This window comes from Semicossyphus pulcher, unplaced genomic scaffold, assembly GCF_022749685.1.
Source record: "Semicossyphus pulcher isolate SPU_LCO1_2020_fin unplaced genomic scaffold, fSemPul1.0.p SCAF_8, whole genome shotgun sequence".
NCBI lineage: Eukaryota > Metazoa > Chordata > Actinopteri > Labriformes > Labridae > Semicossyphus > Semicossyphus pulcher.
The window spans coordinates 14,183,329-14,200,121 of NW_027211759.1; the positions used below are offsets into that span (position 1 = coordinate 14,183,329).

The following is a 16,793-nucleotide window of genomic DNA, read 5'->3' on the forward strand; positions in this document are numbered from 1 at the left end:
TGGTAAACTTTATTAGAAACATGAAACATAAACAGTGGCTGCCAGGTCTACATAGTTTAGTGTCTTACAATACGATAAGGTAAGGTAAAGAACAACAATAAGACAGAAATGATATTCAAAACTCAGTTTATTATGTTTGTAATACTTTGATAAACAGTCCCTTGTATAACTGTACACTAAACTACAATAAAATAATTACAGTAAATATGAAATTACAGCCATTGGACAACTGCATGAAAGGGAGTACATTCTAAGAATTTAAACATCTTTTATATCTTTGTATTTAGATATCTAGTGGGGGACCACAGGGTCAGGGTGTCTGCAGTGACTGAATGTGCACATAGAGCAGTAAGTGGCCTCAACAGATGGAAACAAACAGATGAGAGGTAAACCATATTTTAAAATCAAAGGGATGGAAAAACAACTCCATATACTAGTATAGTTTACCTGTGAATGTGCTTTTTTTAATATTGGAATCATATAGGCAGGTGAGTGGCTGTTAAGAATAAAGAAGGCTTGTTGGGGCGTACAGGGAGAGGATTTAAAACACAAATATTTGCATTTTTCAACTACAGACTTTGTACTTTTGTACTTTTATAATATTTTAAATGCACATATACCACATTATTTTCATTGGGCTTTAGACTAATGTTATTCCTTTCTACAAGCCAAACTAACTGACTATCCTTCATATTCCAACATTTGTCATTTACAGAGACTCTTCTCTTTCCCCAGTCAGCGGCATGAGTCGGTCTAGACAAGTGAAGCTGAAGCTGTTTTATAACTGCTTCTCCTGCACATGTTGTTTCCTTGTATCCCACTGCCTTCCATAAACTGCATTCCTCCAATATTTTTTTTTGTGCAAAAAAACAAATAAATAAGTAATGTCCTTTATGTGGGCACATACAATACATCACTTAATTGTGTCACTTCTATCCTAGACTGATGCGAGTCACTACCAATGTTATTTTCTGCAATATACATTTTACATCTTAAGTCGTAACCATAAGTACCTCTGTGCAATTCTCTTTCAAACATACTGTAATACAAGCGTGCCAGTTGGTTTAATTGCTCTCTGAAATAAGTAAACCTTTCTTGGCCATGTGACTGGAGTATATACAATGCTATTGATATGCTCTATGTACAACCCAAATCTGAGTCTCTATCTCTGTGATTGTACTCTAGCAAACAGAAACGTCAGTGTGTCTTCTGTAGGTCTGTCTACCATGTAATCCTTTGTGTTTTCCTCTTTAAGCCCAGATCTGGAAGGAAAAACAGACATTATAAGACATCACCAGCAAAGGTCACAAGTTTCAAGGTTGTCAGATCAGTAAGCAGACATCTCATACCCGAAGAGTGTGGTCCCAGGATCCTGTGCAGAAGGCCGTCCCATCTGGAGAAACACGCAGCGTACTGACGCGGTTCTCATGTCCAAACAGAATAGAGACTCGTGTTCCTTTGAGAACATCCCAAACATTAATGGTGTAGTCGTTGTAGCCGCCAAACAGTAGCCGTCCTGAAAGAAAAACAAATGCTTTTAAAACTCTAATATACGCTAAAATACTAAATAATAATTGTAAAGTGTACCGTTCTTACCACTGAGAGAGAAATCAACGCTTGACACTCCAAATATGATGCTCTCTTTGGAATAAATAGCCACTTCTCTGTCTGCCCTCAAGTCATACAGGCGGCACTGAAACAAAGGTCAGTGTTTGAATTTTAAATAACACTTTCAATTTGTTTTGTTTTCACTCTGAGCTGCAAATATCTCATTACTTACTGTAGCATCATCTGAGCCAGAGGCAAACGCATCTCCACTGGGATAGTATCTGTAAAAAAGAAAAAGAACAGTCAGCCACAGTGAGGTACTAAATACTCTCTTACTGCCTCTTTGTGTAGGACTGAAATATAGCTGACTTTTAGCAACTCCCTGTGGTAATAAGAAAAAGATACAGTGACTAAGATTAAACAGGCTGAAAGAAAAACAGAGCCTGCATTTCAATACAAATACTCCTCCACTGTTTACTATGCAATAAAAAGATCTAAATGTCCTAAAACATGTCAGTGAAATGTAGTTTTTCTACGTCTGTGTGAAAGACAGCGTGTTGTTTTGGATCTTATGCACAGTGGAAGAAACATTACACAGACATATCTATGAAAAAAACAATGACAGAGAAATTAATATGTAATTTTACTACTGTGAATATATCTACACATAAGAGCTCTACGAGTTGACCTCTGACCTTAAAGATTTTCATTTAAATAAATGTCTGTTAAGTCACTATCTATCGCCGAATGAGGTAACACAATGGTGATTGAGCCTAAGCGGCTGCTTTTCCGGTCTCTGCAAGTGTTGCGAGTAAACAGTAATCTACTATGGCTGAACAAACAAAGAAAAGATCGATGACTACAGATACAACTTCAACAATAAGTGAAAATCCAAAGAAAAAGAAACAAACTCGACGCTCAGATGAAGGCAAACATTCTAAAAAGGAAAGCGACCGTCATCAAGGAAAATCAATAGTTACAACCGGAGCCAACCATGGACGTCACACATGCAACACTGTCTGGAATATCTGGGAAGTTTGCTCCTGCAATTACTGTTTATCACCAGAGTGCCGCCAAAGAGAACAAAACTGAGAACTTCAAGATTACAAGATAAAGTGCATCTCATGAGACCTCAGCAAAGGCCATGTTATACATCTCAAAGGAAACTATTTATTTAATAAGATTATTTTGCTGCAATAGATGTATTAGCAATATTGTAAAGGATTAAAGAACAATGTTGTACAAGTACATGCTTTATGAGGGCAGCCCCAGAGCATATGCACTACAGTAAAAAGTAAAAGTATGCATTTTGGAACAAAGAGATCTCAGCAGTGTTCACTGTGATTGTTGAATTTCTATATTTAGTGTTGTGTTTTATAAAGAATAATTTTATAGATTGTCAAACACATACATATTTACACACGCTATATTTGTCTGACTTACCGCACGCTGTTTATGTCCGATTCATGAGTTTCAAAGGACTGAATACACTGTCCTGAACGCATGTCCCACACATTGGCCTTCTTATCACAGCCCTGCAGTGACAGAGAACAATGTAAAAATACATGTAATAATCAATAGTGATAAGCTGTAGTGAAAGCATGAAAGGAGGAGGTGTTGGAGGAGGTGTCCTCACCCCTGAGACAAACGTGTTCCCAGTCTCAGAGGGGGCCAGGTCCAGACAGAGCACGTCTGCTGCGTGTCCATGGAAACTCTGCAACAGCTGCCCGCTCTCGACATCCCACAATGCACATGTCCCGTCCCCGCTGGACGTCAGGATCTTTAAAACAAGCCGACAAAGAGGAGTGAGAATAACAGCTGCTCTGAAGTTTGGTAAAAATGGGCTCACAGGCTGCTATAAATGGACCGTCGGAGCTGAGTGAGGAGTCATGTGAGCAGGATATCAAACCAGGAGCAATTGGCTGCTGTGAATTATTAACAAAGTGAAGAAGCTCCTGACACTGCAATACAGAGGCAGTGATTTCTAATTAATAATGAGAAAGAACTAAAAGCAGTTTGTTGGAATGTCAGTGTCATATTTTTCTAAACTTTAGTGTGTATTAGATATTCTCACCTGCATGTCGGAGTTGGTGAAGCTACAGGCAGACAGGTAGTTTGTGTGCATGGCCACCGACTTCTTCTTGGCTGCCAGGTTCTCATTCTTGTCCAGAGACAGAGGATACACAGAGCATTTGTTGTCCAGGCCCCTGTGAAGACAAACAACGACCAGTTTAACAAAAAAAACCACACAAAACCACGCAGATGAAACACCACATTTGGATCATCGCACACAGATAGTAAGACACTCACCCACAAGCTACAGCGCAGCCGGAGGGGGCGTAGGCGCAGGCCATCACCCAGGTGCACGGCATTGTCACAGCGTGCTCCTGAAAAACATCAAAAGACGAAGCTGTGAGAGCCCCACCGGGACAGGGAGATCAATCACATTCATTAGGTTTAATTAGAGCAGAATAGTTTGCACACATTAAATGTGTAACAGTTTGTCCAGCATCAAACACCTTATTAACTGATTTTAAAGAGATGTTTTCAGACATTCTCGGGTACAATCTAAAACCACGATAGCTTTCTCCTCTCCTCGATCCTCGTCCATAAAAAGGGGGTTAAGCAAAATTTGCATTACTGTAGATATCCTGCTGACGTGGACGTGACTCCTATCTACTATGCATCATAGATCTGATACTCTATATGATACTGGGGAAAATAAGAAACCCAATTATAAGCTACTTTTAAGAATTGCAATATTTAACAAAACCTTTGTTTTAGCAGCCGTGCACACACAAATATCCATGTCTCCAATATGTGCAATTTATCTTTTACATTCATGTTTATCATTTACATTAAAAGATTCTGCTGTTAGATTTGTTGTTATTTGCAACTTCATTAAAATGATGACTTATTTAGACCAGAGGTTCCTATACTGTAGGCTAAGGTCTTAATATACATTTTTGTAAAACAAAGTTTTGTTTATTTTTCTCACTTTTTTCTTTGTTTTTGCTTTTATTTTCTAAAATACCAAAAACTCAATATGGATTATATCCTTTCAGAGCCATAAAAAATCCCTGAAATAAAACGTCTCCTAATAATAAAACAACCTCACAATTAATATCAGACTGGTGCAATGACCTCACAAGTAACTATTTGTAGCTTTATTTTGAAGGGTCTGAAGCCAAAAGGTTAGGACGCAATGATTTAGACAATAGTTAAGGATGTTCAGGAGGTTGTCTTTGACAAAGAGAGAATCTTTAAAACACTGCTATATAATGATGCAGTAGGAATGGGTTTAAAAATGTGAAATAGTTGTAAAGCATTTCATTCTGTAATAAAACAGCCGTTTACTGAGAAAGAGAAGTTACCTTGTTGGTAGTGAAAGCATCCCATACAATCACTTTTCCATCCTGCATCGAGAGATTATAAATTAGTACAAAATAATGAATCCTATAACAAAGTGGCTCTTTAAATAGCTGAGTTCAAAGAGAGCACAGTGTGTGTGTGTGTGTGTGTGTGTGTGTGTGTGTGTGTGAGACCTGAGAGGAGCTGACGATCCTCCTCTTGTCCTTACACCAGTCCATACACAGAACTTTGTTGCCGTGTCCCTTCAGGGTTCTCCGGGTTTTCATGACAAACTGACCCAGCCCCTCCACCTTCTCTGCCACCTGATGTACTGCACACACACATACACACACACACACCACACAATGCACAAAACATTAAACCTTCTGCTGTATAGCTCTCCCCTTGCTGGTTATTCCCTGCAGGATTAAACAGCAGTGGGCCTTAATGCAGAGAAATATTGTATTAATCTTTTATTCATCTGTCATGTTCATTAGCTCATGGCAGCATCTCATATAACATACATTAAATACAGGTTAAATTTGTGTTTTTTACGTATTTACATCTAACAACACTATTATTGCCAGACACACAATTGGACTACATAGAAGGAATTTGGATGGAGGCAGTGGGCTGTAAAATGGGGAGAAAAACAAACAGCTTTTTTAAGTCGCCTGTCAAACCTGAGATAGCGACAGGCTTGTGGTCAGTTACAATAAAATCACGCCCCTGTACATCTGGCCACATTTCCCCTCTCGCTAAAATACATTTGGCTGTAACATCGGAGTATTTTGCGGATATTCGTCCCGTCCCACTGTGATCGCGGAGGTGATCTAAGGCCTCTCCATTTTCAGCACTCACGCTCGACATCGTGCAGCTTCGCCCTTTCCTCCTCCAGCTTCGTCTTCAGCGTCTCCGATTCCGTTTTGAGATGGGTCAGAGTCTCGTTCAGCTGTACCTCCTGTGTCGCCATTTCAGGGATTAGAGGGGATCTCATATATTTCCTTTGTGCAGGCAGCGATCGGCAGCGAAAAGGCTTAAAGCGGAGCTAACAGCTGATGCTGCTGTCATGACGTCACGGGGAGAAGATGCTTCTCCAGTTGCCAGAGCAGGAGGAGGAGGAGGAGGAGGAGGAGGTGGACCCTGCATCCTGGTGATGCTGCATCCTCACACGGCCTCATTACTCAACAGCTAAATAATGCTTTCAAATGTGGAGAGCACAGTTTGGCTGTCATGCAGAAATACAGCAGATTTAAAGAGTGAAAAAGATTTATTTCAAACATAACATTACATCAAATAGCTATTAAAAAATACACTGTGCAAGAAATATATTTTCATTATCAGCTTATGTAATGTTTTGCATGAATGCGTGAACTAATTTATTGACTATTGTTTGCAGCTCTAAGAAAGAAGTGTTTGAAGAAATAAAATATTAAAATCCAAGCAAATATAAATCTTGTTCCTTCTGGAGATGGTGCCCTGGACAGGCAAGATCTCGGCATACAGATAATTTCATAGTATGTGTATTTAGTTTATTATATCTATACATTGTTAAAAGTGTTTACATGTTCATATATACAATAAAATACAGCTATAAGACAGTGAAGTGAGGCGTAAAGTGTTGAAGGCAGGCGGTGTCAGATCCTGGTGAGGAAGCCCAGATGAAGGCTGTTTGGGACCTGCAGCAGCTCCAGAGCCTGCGAGGTCGGGCAGAAAGGAAACGTGACCTGGAAGCGATAGTCCGAGTCCAGCATGAGATGAGTGTAGCCTTCACGATCGTGTCGCGATGACTGCAACAAGAAGCAGATTGGTGAATGAGTGTTTAAAGACATTACACTGCATTTAAAGGCTTGTGACATTAAGATGTGAAGGTGGAGCTCACCTGAACTTTGCGGACAAATGACGACGACACCCTTTTCTCAAAATCATCGATGGGTGTGTAGGAGTTCAAAATCTTGACAATCTACAAATTTGAATGAAAGTTTGTTTCATATCAGTGTCAACTGGATTTTTTTACACCATATATCTCAGCAAACTTCATTTACTTTCTTTATTTTCCCTCTTCTCCCCTGACATACGTCCCATTACTCTTGTGTTCACACTTTCTCTCCCAACATGTATTTAGTTCAAAGCTTAAAAAAATCTGAGAGCAGCAGAGGAAATTTGGTGTTTTTACCTCAATGTATGTTTTGTAATGTAAGCTGCTGCCTCAAAATAAAGATAAAAAAAAAAAGAAGAGCATGTGTGGTGTAAAAAAGTACCTGGACAGTGTTGAGTTCAGTGCATTTCTCAGCGATGTCCTTCGCGTCACCATCAGTGGACTTGCTGACCTGCAGCAGCCAGGCGGCCTGAGACAGCGGCTTCAAAGTGTCTATAGCATTAGAGCTCTGCAGCTCCTTCTCCTTCAGCCACTCCTCCAGGTAACTGATGTTGCATCTGAACAAAAAGAGAAAATGAGCCACATATTGGCTGCAAAAAATATATATTTCTAAATACCATCATAAAACCTGCACAGACCTGATCTGCATCCCCTTCCTGCAGGAACACATGTCTTTGCGCAGCATCATGTTGTTGAGGGTCGTGGAACCAACCATGAAGAAGAGCTGCTTGACGACCTGCCGGATGAGGCCCTGCTCCATGCCGTGCTGGCTCATGACGGACAGGAAGGCGCTGAGCTGCTGAATGATGGAGGAGATGGTGTAGGTGTCCGAGTCCTCGTAGATGCTGTCCGATCGCTTCCTGAAGCCCGTCGGCTTCATGCTAGAAATCCCCTGCAAACTCTCGTGCTCCAACATGCCAGGTACTGTCGGACAGGAATGCATAGAAGCACTTTTTAGGTTCAGGTTTACATAAACATCTGAATGTGATCATGATGAACCGTGTAGAATACCAATGGCAGGATTGAGGCTCTTCTCCATGACTGATATAAACTGATGGTAGATGTGGATGGCCAGGTCGCTGAGAATCTGCCTGTGCTCCGACAGATCAAAGTTCTGCAAGCAGTTCTTCTTCTGCCGAGGAGTATTTTGTTTCATGAACTCCTTTTTGAGGAAAGAGAGCAAAACACGAGAACGTATGAGAAACAACATTATCGACCGATGAAAAAACACAACAGTAAAAACAGTGAATTCTCACCTCCTCCCCGCTGTACTGCTTCAGACAGTTGAGCAGGTGTAACGTGTTTGAGAGCCAGAATGACAACAACTCGAAGTCTTTGTGGTAACTCTGAAACAACAAACAGCAGTTAAATATTCTATATGTTGTATTTTCTGTCCAGATAATCAGTAAAAAGTAACCTATAATGCATCCAACAAACCTTATCTTCGATACGGTTCTGATTATCAGCTTTGGATTACATTATTATTATAGAGATAAGGGCTACCAGAGCACTAGCCTCACCATGATGACCTTTTTGACAGCCCCGATGATCGCATTCATAAGAGATTTGAGTTTGGCTTCATCGTTCAGGTAGTCGACATGACGCACGCACATGAAGAGGATGTAAGCTGGCATCCCAGGGATCATACCGACCACGACGCCTTTCGGCTTCAGCTCTGTGAGTAGAAAGGAGCAAGTTTATGATGCTTTACCAGATCAATGGGTTAAATGTGCCTTTACTAAACTAATGGAAATAACACACAGAGTACCGAGGATGATGTTTTGAATGAGCCTGGCTTCGTCCTCTCTCTTGTACTCCAACATGCCGAGGAAATCTTTGGGAACAGCAGGCGCCGATGTTTGTTTTGCTGTGCGAGAAACATGAAAGTAATCAACATGGAGTTTGGTGTATTCTATAATATACACATGGCAGTAGTAGCTACCTTTCTGTGAAGTTTCCAGGCTCTTTATTTGTTTCTGGAGCTTCTTTATTAATCTGTCTTTGTGGTCGAGCTGCTCCTCGAAGTCCTGAGAGCAGAGCAGAATTTGTTACAGTATTTCATACAGATAAAAACACATGCAATCACGCACTATTACAGTAATATTACTCACCATATTCTCCGCCATTAACCGCGAAGTCTCCTGCCTCAGCTTGCTCTTGGCCTCGCTCTCCATCAGCAGCTGTCTCTTCAAGTGATCGTCCTCCTCCTTCAGCTCCTCCACTTGCTCTTGAAGCTCCCTCTTCTGCTCCTCCAGCTCTTCGGCTTTCTCCTCCAAGTGCCTAAAAAGCGGCAAAAATCAGGACGGCTGAGAAATGATGGCGGCTTCTTTAATCAAGAAAATCCCACTCCAATCAGAGTCACGTTACCTGCGTTGTGAGCCCTCTTCTTTGATCTGCTTTTGAAGGACGTTTGTGATCTCCTCTGTTTTTCCTGTTGGATTTCACAAACAAAAAAGAAGAAGTGAAACACCGATCTCCCGAAGAGGTTCATAGTTAAATAGTTGAAACAATACTCAGATGTACCTGCTAGTTCTCTGCTCTGCTCCTCCGCATGGGCCTCCAACTCTTGTTTTTGTCTCTGCAGGTCTGAAACCTGCAGCTTCAGCTCTGGTATGACCTGTGGATCACATCGGATCATGTTATTTTCTGCACCCCAACCTTTCCCGAGAAGTTAACGTTGGAATCATGGACGCACCGAGTTCTCACTGCTGAGCCTGGACACCTCTTGTCGAATGTTCTCGTTGACGTTACTCTTCTCCTGAAACAGGTTCTGCAACTTGCTGTTCTCATTCTGAAGATGGTCCACTTTAAATTTGAAGCCCTCCACTTGGGTCTCATATTTTTCCTTCTGCTCCTTCTGGCGGGTTTCCATTAATCTGCCATCAAAAGGTGGACTCACATCAGACAGGATCCAGCGTGCACAGATATTACCTGAAAGGATTGCTGTGAAAATAAACCTGGTAGCTTTCTGTAGACCGTCAAAGGCTGCCATCATATCTTCCACTTCACAGATCTTCTCCGGGTCGTCTGGACTCAGCCTTCAGAGAAACAATGTGTGACATTCAGTGCATTCATGAGATATAGAACAGCACTTTAAGGGAACATATGAATATGTGGATTACCCCAAAAGAACCTCCTCTTCAACAACAACACCGCCAAGAAGCTGTCTTGTGATGGCGCTCATTTTCACTGCAGAGAAACATTCAGGGATCATCAGCAAACAGCTTCATGTATTAATGTATTAGAGTGAATCATCTGAAGGCCGTACCTTTTGCTTGTTCCGACTGCTGCTTCATCTTCCGGTCCATGTTGTTCCTCTGGTTTTGCAGGTTGTTGAGGTCTCGCCGTAGCTCGGGGATAGTTTTGACATGTTTGGTTAGCTGTGTGATCTGTTCCTGCAGGTCAGCGTTCACCAGCCCCGCCTCCTCGATCCTCCTCAGCAGACTGACTCGCTCTTCTTTCAGTGTCCTGATCTCCTCTTTCAGAGCGTCCACCTCCTTCTCGTGGTCCTGTCTCTGGATCTCGTTGTTGTTCTCTGCAATCCTGCGAATGAAGCATCTCATCAACCAGCTGATTAAACTAAACAAGAAGAGCAAGATTATCTTTAGCTGAGAATTGGAATTAGATTGCGTATTTTTCTGACTCACTTCCTGAGCCTGGCTTCATATTCTTTCTCTTCCAGAAGGCTCCTCTTTATGTCATCAAAGTTCTCTGTAAGAGTGTGAAAACAGTCACAAATCTGGGACAAGATGCATTGCATTAAGAGAAGCAGACAAACTGACTCAGATTACCTTTGTCCTTCAAGGTGGCAACTTCAAACTCTCTCTTTAAGCTCTCCTTTTGAACGTTGAGTGCATTTATTTCCTTCTGAAGCTTAGCAGTAACCTGGAGTGAGAATTGAAACGTGTATTTCAAAGGGCTCTAAGTTCCTGCTTCCAAATCTGACAAAAAGCTTTAAAAATAACTGCTTTAAATTTAAAGACCGACCACATCGGCTTCTTCTTGTGCTTTCTTCTCCCTCGCCTCCACCGATGCCTTCAGGTTGGTGGACTTTTCCAGCTTCACTTCCACACCCTGAAGCTTTTCCATTGTTTGAGAGTGGGTGGTGGCCAAGGTGGTCAGCCTCTCCAGTAATCCACAGTTCTCTTTGCTCTGTGGGGAATACGGGGAGTCAGTTACTTCCTCTACCTAAAAAGCCACAGCTGAATTAACTCTGGAAGCTTCTTCACCTGCTCTTCAATCTTCTTTCTGAGCTGCTGCACCCTGAAGGACAGCTGGACGTTTTGCACCAGGCGACGCATTGTTTGGAAACGCCGGCGTGCCAGCCACGCTCGGGCATACTTCTGCAGAACAAGGGCTTTTTGCTCCTTCATCATCTAAGAATCAACAAAGAGATAACAGGGCATAAATCACGTGTCGTTAATTAGCTAACTTAAACATATAATTTATTAAATCAGTTACAGACCTTCTTGTACTGTTTCCGCGCCATCCATCCTCGTGTGAAGGCCTGGATGGTGACGGATGCCAGACGGACGACCTGGTAGATCTGCCTCATGCGGTAACCTCTCCAGTGTCTCTGGATCACCAGCGCTGCCCAGCCCTGCTTCAGAGTGGCAGGACTCACCGTTTTACTGAAACAAACGAGTAAGGTCACAAGTCAGAGCCTCGACAGATACAACACAGGACATAGCAAATCAAAAGAGTAAGTGAAGGCCTCTAACCGGACTGTCTTCTCTCCCCGGATGTACTGTTGGAGGATGATGGCTGCCTCTCTCATGCGCAGGTACTTCCTCCTCTGGCTCCACCCGCGGACTCGTTTCTGGATGGTCACACAGGCGCCTCTCAGTCGGTCCAGGCGAAGTTTCTCCAGATATGCTACCTGTCCAGCTCTGAAGAAGATCTTTGTACGTCCAAACTTGTACTGGTTGGGGTCCTGGAGTAAGAACAATGAGGCCAACGTGATACACAAACACGCATTGCACATTAACAAGAGAATGTATTTAAAGATGACCCACCTGAATCAGCCTCTGCAGGACGTTCTTGCAGGTCTGCTTCTTGTCACTGAGGTCCGCCTCCTGAGGTGACATCAGGATACTGTACCGGCTGTAAAACTCATTGTACGTCCACCTGCAGACAAAAAAAGCACATGAGCCGTTTCAACACAGACACATGGAGATGAGAACACTGCAATCTGGCTTGATTTCAATCGAGCAATAGAGACCTGGATGGATAGCTCTGTGCACTGATGCGAATAGTTTCAAGGACTCCGCAGGCTCGCAGCTGCTGCACCACCCTCCTCGAGTCGTATCTCAAAAAACAAGCAGAAATGTACTTAAACAGAAACACGGCGAACACAGAGTGGCTCATTTCAAGCACAGTTTCATCAGTACTCACTCAAACGCAAGCTTTTCATCATTGGGCTTAATGCAGCGCACATAGTGCGGGGTGGTGGCATTCAGTGTCTCCATCAGTAAAGAGAGGGAGCTGCTGAACTACAGTCAACCATAAAGGTCATGAAAGGTCAGTTTTATTCTGTGCACATTCATGAATACAGAATATTTTAGAACTTTCAATGATGTAGTTTAATCTCCAGTAATCAGTTACAGTGTGTAAACATTTACCTTATCTCCCACAGAGGCTCTCAGCTGTTTATTGGCTGCTTTCACTCCGGGCCTGGCGGGCCTCACTTTGATACCCCTACTGTTCAAAGCGCCTCGCTCCTCCTCTTGGAAAAAGTTGGCCAGAAAGGGAAACTGATAAGAGATGCAAACAGGAGAGATGTGTTAAGAATGTGTTGAGTTCTAAGCTCTGTGATTGGTAGAGAAACAGAAACAGGGCCTTTGACTACCTTACTGGCTCTCATAATGTCAACCACCTCTTCATAGAGAGTGTCTCTGTTCTTCTCAAGAAAACCTTTGCATTGATATTCCACCTGTAATGAAGAAAAGACTCACATACATCAAAAAGGTTTCTATCTACATTAACAGTTCATTATAGTAGGAGTGATTTCTGTACTACACCATGCAGGTAAGGGTTTCCAAGGGTAAACCAGACATCACCTTGTCTGCAAAATGTTGAATCACGAATGCCTCATTTGACAGCCTGGGCTTCTCAAACAGAGGATTGGCATCGAGGTAGTTGAACAGCTTTTGTAGCCAGCTTCGATCAGTGCCTTGAGGAAACTGTTAAGTCAAGAGAACATAAACGTACTGTAAGCAGGCAAAGCAAAAAAAATAGACTTGTTCCAATTCGGATTAGTATCTGTATTGGCTTCCGAGACTGCCTTAAAGGGCCAATTTTCAACCTCAGACCTGTTGTGATATTATGGGGAGCTAATTTCATTATGGTAGGAAAAAAATGCAATTTCGCTCTGTGCCTTTGGAGGATGCGATCTGCTTCTTCAATGGGCCCAGGAAAACCTCTGCCAGACTGTGTAAAACGTGTCATCTGGCAGGCCAGGGAGCTCGTTAAACGACACTTCCTCAATCTAGGACGCCCGCCTCCGATGTCATGTCTCATTCAATATCGTCATGTTTGAAATGTAGACTGCAGACCTGAAGATTTTTTGACGATCCACCGGTACATTTCACTCCAGCGTCTCTCGCTGGGCCGTTCCTTTGGAGGGAGAGGCGCAATGCATGCTGGGTGTTGTAGGAATGTAGAATGGGCGAAACCACGGGCTGTTTGTTCAACTTTCTCCACAGCTATGGCGTCAATTTCAAATATTATTGCTTCTATCGATTACAGAGAACACCAGCTTTGACTGACAGTGGCTTTCTCCAGGGGCAAACTGCTCCTTTAAAGTCGGCATTGGCAAGTCTATGCATAGATCTGATACCATAATCTATTAGCCCCTATAAAATAGACTGGTTCAGGTAAATTATCATGTGACACACAACAACAGCGTGGTGCTAGCAGAGCGCGCAATGTTAGTCAAAGCTAGCAAAATAACTATAATCTGTGTTTTTCCACCAGACAATCAACGAAAAATTAAAATATAAGAAACTGTCAAAAGTTCACATTGCATCCTTTCAGTTACCAAACATTCTTCATCGAGCAGGTCCAGGATCCCCATCTTCGCTTCGATCAGATCAATGACCGGCTGATTGTCATAGAAATCGATCAGTGTCCAGGGGATGTCCTCTCTCATGTACTCCTCCTGCTCCAGTTTGAACACATGCTGCATGAAAATAAGCAGATACAGCAGAATAACTCTCAGATCTGATAGAGGGGGGTAATGCAGGTATTTGCAGTGATTTAGCATGATGGCGGACATACCAAGTTGAACTGCTGTTGAAGCTTTTCATTTGCATAGTTGATACAAAACTGCTCAAAGCTGTTGATGTCAAACGTTTCAAAGCTGAGGACAAACGACATCAAGATCACAACAAAATTATCAGCAAAAAAAACCCAACAAATTATCAAGCAGCCGAAGACAAAAAGTATTTTCTCAGCATTACCCATAAATGTCCAGAACACCAATGAAAGCATGCTGCTTTCCTGGAACCTGCAGCGCTGTGTTTATCCTGGTAATAATACAGTCGAACAGATGGGCGTAGATCTGCTTGGCGAGAGCGTCTCTGGCATTCGTCGCCTTCTCTTTGGACACAGGCTTCACCACAGTCTCAGCCACCAGCACGATCCTCCGATGGCTCAGCCAACGCACCAACCCCTCGGCGCTCACTCCCAGCAACTCACAGAAGACCAGCAGGTGTGGATCGCTGAGCTGGAACAAACGCACATCAAGATTTGTGTTTAACCAGGTTAAAGTTTTAACATCTAATCGTGAAGGGGAAAAGTAATTCAAGGCTCGGAGAGTTAGGACTCACAGGAACTGAGGATTTGTCGCCTCCAGAGGTCTTGATTTCAACATTTCCCAGATGCAGAACGGCGGCCAAAACTTTGAACACATCTGACTGGAAGTCCTCCTTCAACCCTGAGGAAGCAGAGACAGGAAGCTCATGTAAAAGTTTAAACTATTTAAGAAATTTCTAACAGCTGAAGTGTTTTTTACCAAGCAGGGAGAAGGTCCGTCGCGTCTCCTCCATGTCTTTCTTGTCATCTACACCTTCAATTGTGATGTCACCGCCCATGCAGGTGTACTGGAACTTATCTGCACTCACTACAGAGGAAAGTATTACGTACAGTATCATCTATAATAATAATGACTAAAGCGTGTGTTTAAAGAGAATCAGATTAAACAGCAGTGACGCAGCGGCCGTGCAAACACTCACACAGTCTCAGATTCTTGAACTCTGCGAGGTGAGCACAGGAGCACATCTGGTAGAAGATGTGATAGTTCCTCTCGTTTTCTGCCTGAAGGAAACAAAAGTGTCATTTTTGTGTGGGCAGATTTATAAGAAATAGTCTCGACAACATATTTTCACACACTACCTGAAAAACAACTCTGGATTTCTCCAGGAGATAGGTCCTCATGTTCGCTCCGATGATCCGGAACTTCCTGTCAAAGCTGATCTCGGTGTATTTCCCGAAACGGCTGCTGTTGTCGTTCCTGGTGGTCTTTGCATTTCCTATCGCCTGAGAGAAAATCACCTCAGGTCAGGTTAGATTAAGGTGTCTTAATGACTGTATTAGCTGAATAGAAATTGAATTATCAAGCATTTCTCTACTTAAAAGGAAGGAATAAGGATGTGCAAAAGGGCTCCTGGTCCGGTGATATCATACCTCTGTTACTGGATTTGACGCCAGGACTTTATCTTCAACCCGAGTCTTACTTCCAGATTTGCTTACAACAGCAAAGTACCTCATAGCGTATCGAGCGGACACCGTTTTCCCGGCTCCAGACTCACCACTGACGATGATGGACTGGTTCTTGTGGTTTCTGAGAGATAAAAAATGTATACGCAGGTAAAACTCGACTGTATATTCTAATTTATGTGATGATTTCAGCTTTTATCTACCTGGCCATCTGTTTGTAAGCCTCCTCTGCCACTGCAAATATATGAGGGTCCATGTCTCCCATGTTCTGGCCTGAGTAGGCATGAATGATTGCATCCCCATAGATATGGAGCTGTTTGTATGGATTTACAGCCACCAGGATGATACCTGAAAATAAGGAAACAGCACAAGCTCAACTAAAAGCAGACTCCTCCATGCTTAGGTAAAGTTTGACAGTGAGAGATTTGTGTCAGCAGTACCACAGTAGGTGTAGATGATTCTGGACTCCACAAATCGCACTTTAAGATTGTGCAGGACTGCGGGTTCATGCAGGTAGCTGAGAGCGGTGAGGTCATTCTCCCCCACCAAGATGTCAGGGTTACGAAGAGGAGGGAGCTGAGGTTTTGATGGGTCCACAGGGTGGCTGTACTCCTGCGCAGTGACACACACACAGGTTATGTAAAAGAGTCAGGTCAGCTGCTTCTTCCCACCATCATAAATCCTCTAAAGGTTTTATTGGTCACACGTTACTCACCGTGCCATCCTCAAGAAGCAATTCAAGAACATTATCCCCAAAGCGAAAATCTCTCCTGATCTCAGCTGATTTCCAAACATGGTCTGCGTCTGGTATCCACACTCTGTTGTACTAAAGGAGATGTAACAAAAGTGACAAGTATTTAACAGTGCTAACTGTTCAGTTACAGACTATCACAATGTAAAAGTAAAGCTTTTCCCTGTGAGGACATTTACTCAAACAACCCGTACTTGTGCTTCATTGATAATTCATGTCAACATTCACAACTCAGACGGATTAACATTTAACAAGTTGAGTGAGAGTAAATAGTTTAGCATTTAGCTTTAAATTCCTTTGAGTCCAGCCTCCTCCACATCTCTGTCACTAGCCTGAGCCCTGACAAAGTTTCCATATGTCTCTGTAAAACAACGCTAACGTAAAATATGTTGTATTGCGATTAAAACAAGAAGTTTTTCTCTTACCTGTGTGTACAGTTCCAACAAAGCCATCCTAATGCATTACTGCCAAAACTTCTCCGGTCAGTTTATTTGTTTATCACCTGTTGTATCAGTCTGCTTCCCCGGTTGTCAACGAATTTCTTCC

General features: G+C 42.6%; 2 protein-coding genes across 2 annotated transcripts; both read right to left on the reverse strand.

The window, feature by feature from the left end:
- Positions 1 to 109: 109 nt before the first annotated feature.
- Positions 110 to 5,941, reverse strand: gnb5a (guanine nucleotide binding protein (G protein), beta 5a). The gene is made up of 11 exons (XM_069687269.1): positions 5,761 to 5,941; positions 5,094 to 5,230; positions 4,923 to 4,964; positions 3,859 to 3,935; positions 3,623 to 3,755; positions 3,185 to 3,328; positions 2,992 to 3,083; positions 1,781 to 1,829; positions 1,597 to 1,693; positions 1,350 to 1,516; positions 110 to 1,262 (listed from the first exon to the last, which is right to left on the reverse strand). Exons 1-11 carry the CDS (start codon positions 5,894 to 5,896, stop codon positions 1,251 to 1,253), a joined length of 1,086 nt encoding a protein of 361 aa, XP_069543370.1. The 5' UTR covers positions 5,897 to 5,941; the 3' UTR covers positions 110 to 1,250.
- Positions 5,942 to 6,224: 283 nt separating this feature from the next.
- On the reverse strand, positions 6,225 to 16,751 carry myo5c (myosin VC). Its single transcript, XM_069687241.1, has 40 exons — positions 16,673 to 16,751; positions 16,212 to 16,322; positions 15,937 to 16,108; positions 15,700 to 15,844; positions 15,464 to 15,620; positions 15,173 to 15,316; positions 15,013 to 15,094; positions 14,793 to 14,900; positions 14,608 to 14,714; positions 14,239 to 14,504; positions 14,057 to 14,138; positions 13,818 to 13,958; positions 12,838 to 12,960; positions 12,627 to 12,710; positions 12,400 to 12,531; positions 12,173 to 12,270; positions 12,000 to 12,086; positions 11,794 to 11,905; positions 11,500 to 11,711; positions 11,244 to 11,409; positions 11,008 to 11,154; positions 10,766 to 10,930; positions 10,570 to 10,663; positions 10,426 to 10,489; positions 10,047 to 10,321; positions 9,901 to 9,967; positions 9,736 to 9,816; positions 9,474 to 9,654; positions 9,302 to 9,395; positions 9,146 to 9,209; positions 8,890 to 9,058; positions 8,721 to 8,805; positions 8,547 to 8,645; positions 8,299 to 8,453; positions 8,035 to 8,124; positions 7,790 to 7,940; positions 7,417 to 7,702; positions 7,161 to 7,335; positions 6,782 to 6,862; positions 6,225 to 6,689 (listed from the first exon to the last, which is right to left on the reverse strand). Exons 1-40 carry the CDS (start codon positions 16,697 to 16,699, stop codon positions 6,537 to 6,539), a joined length of 5,232 nt encoding a protein of 1,743 aa, XP_069543342.1. The 5' UTR covers positions 16,700 to 16,751; the 3' UTR covers positions 6,225 to 6,536.
- Between the last annotated feature and the right edge of the window lie 42 nt (positions 16,752 to 16,793).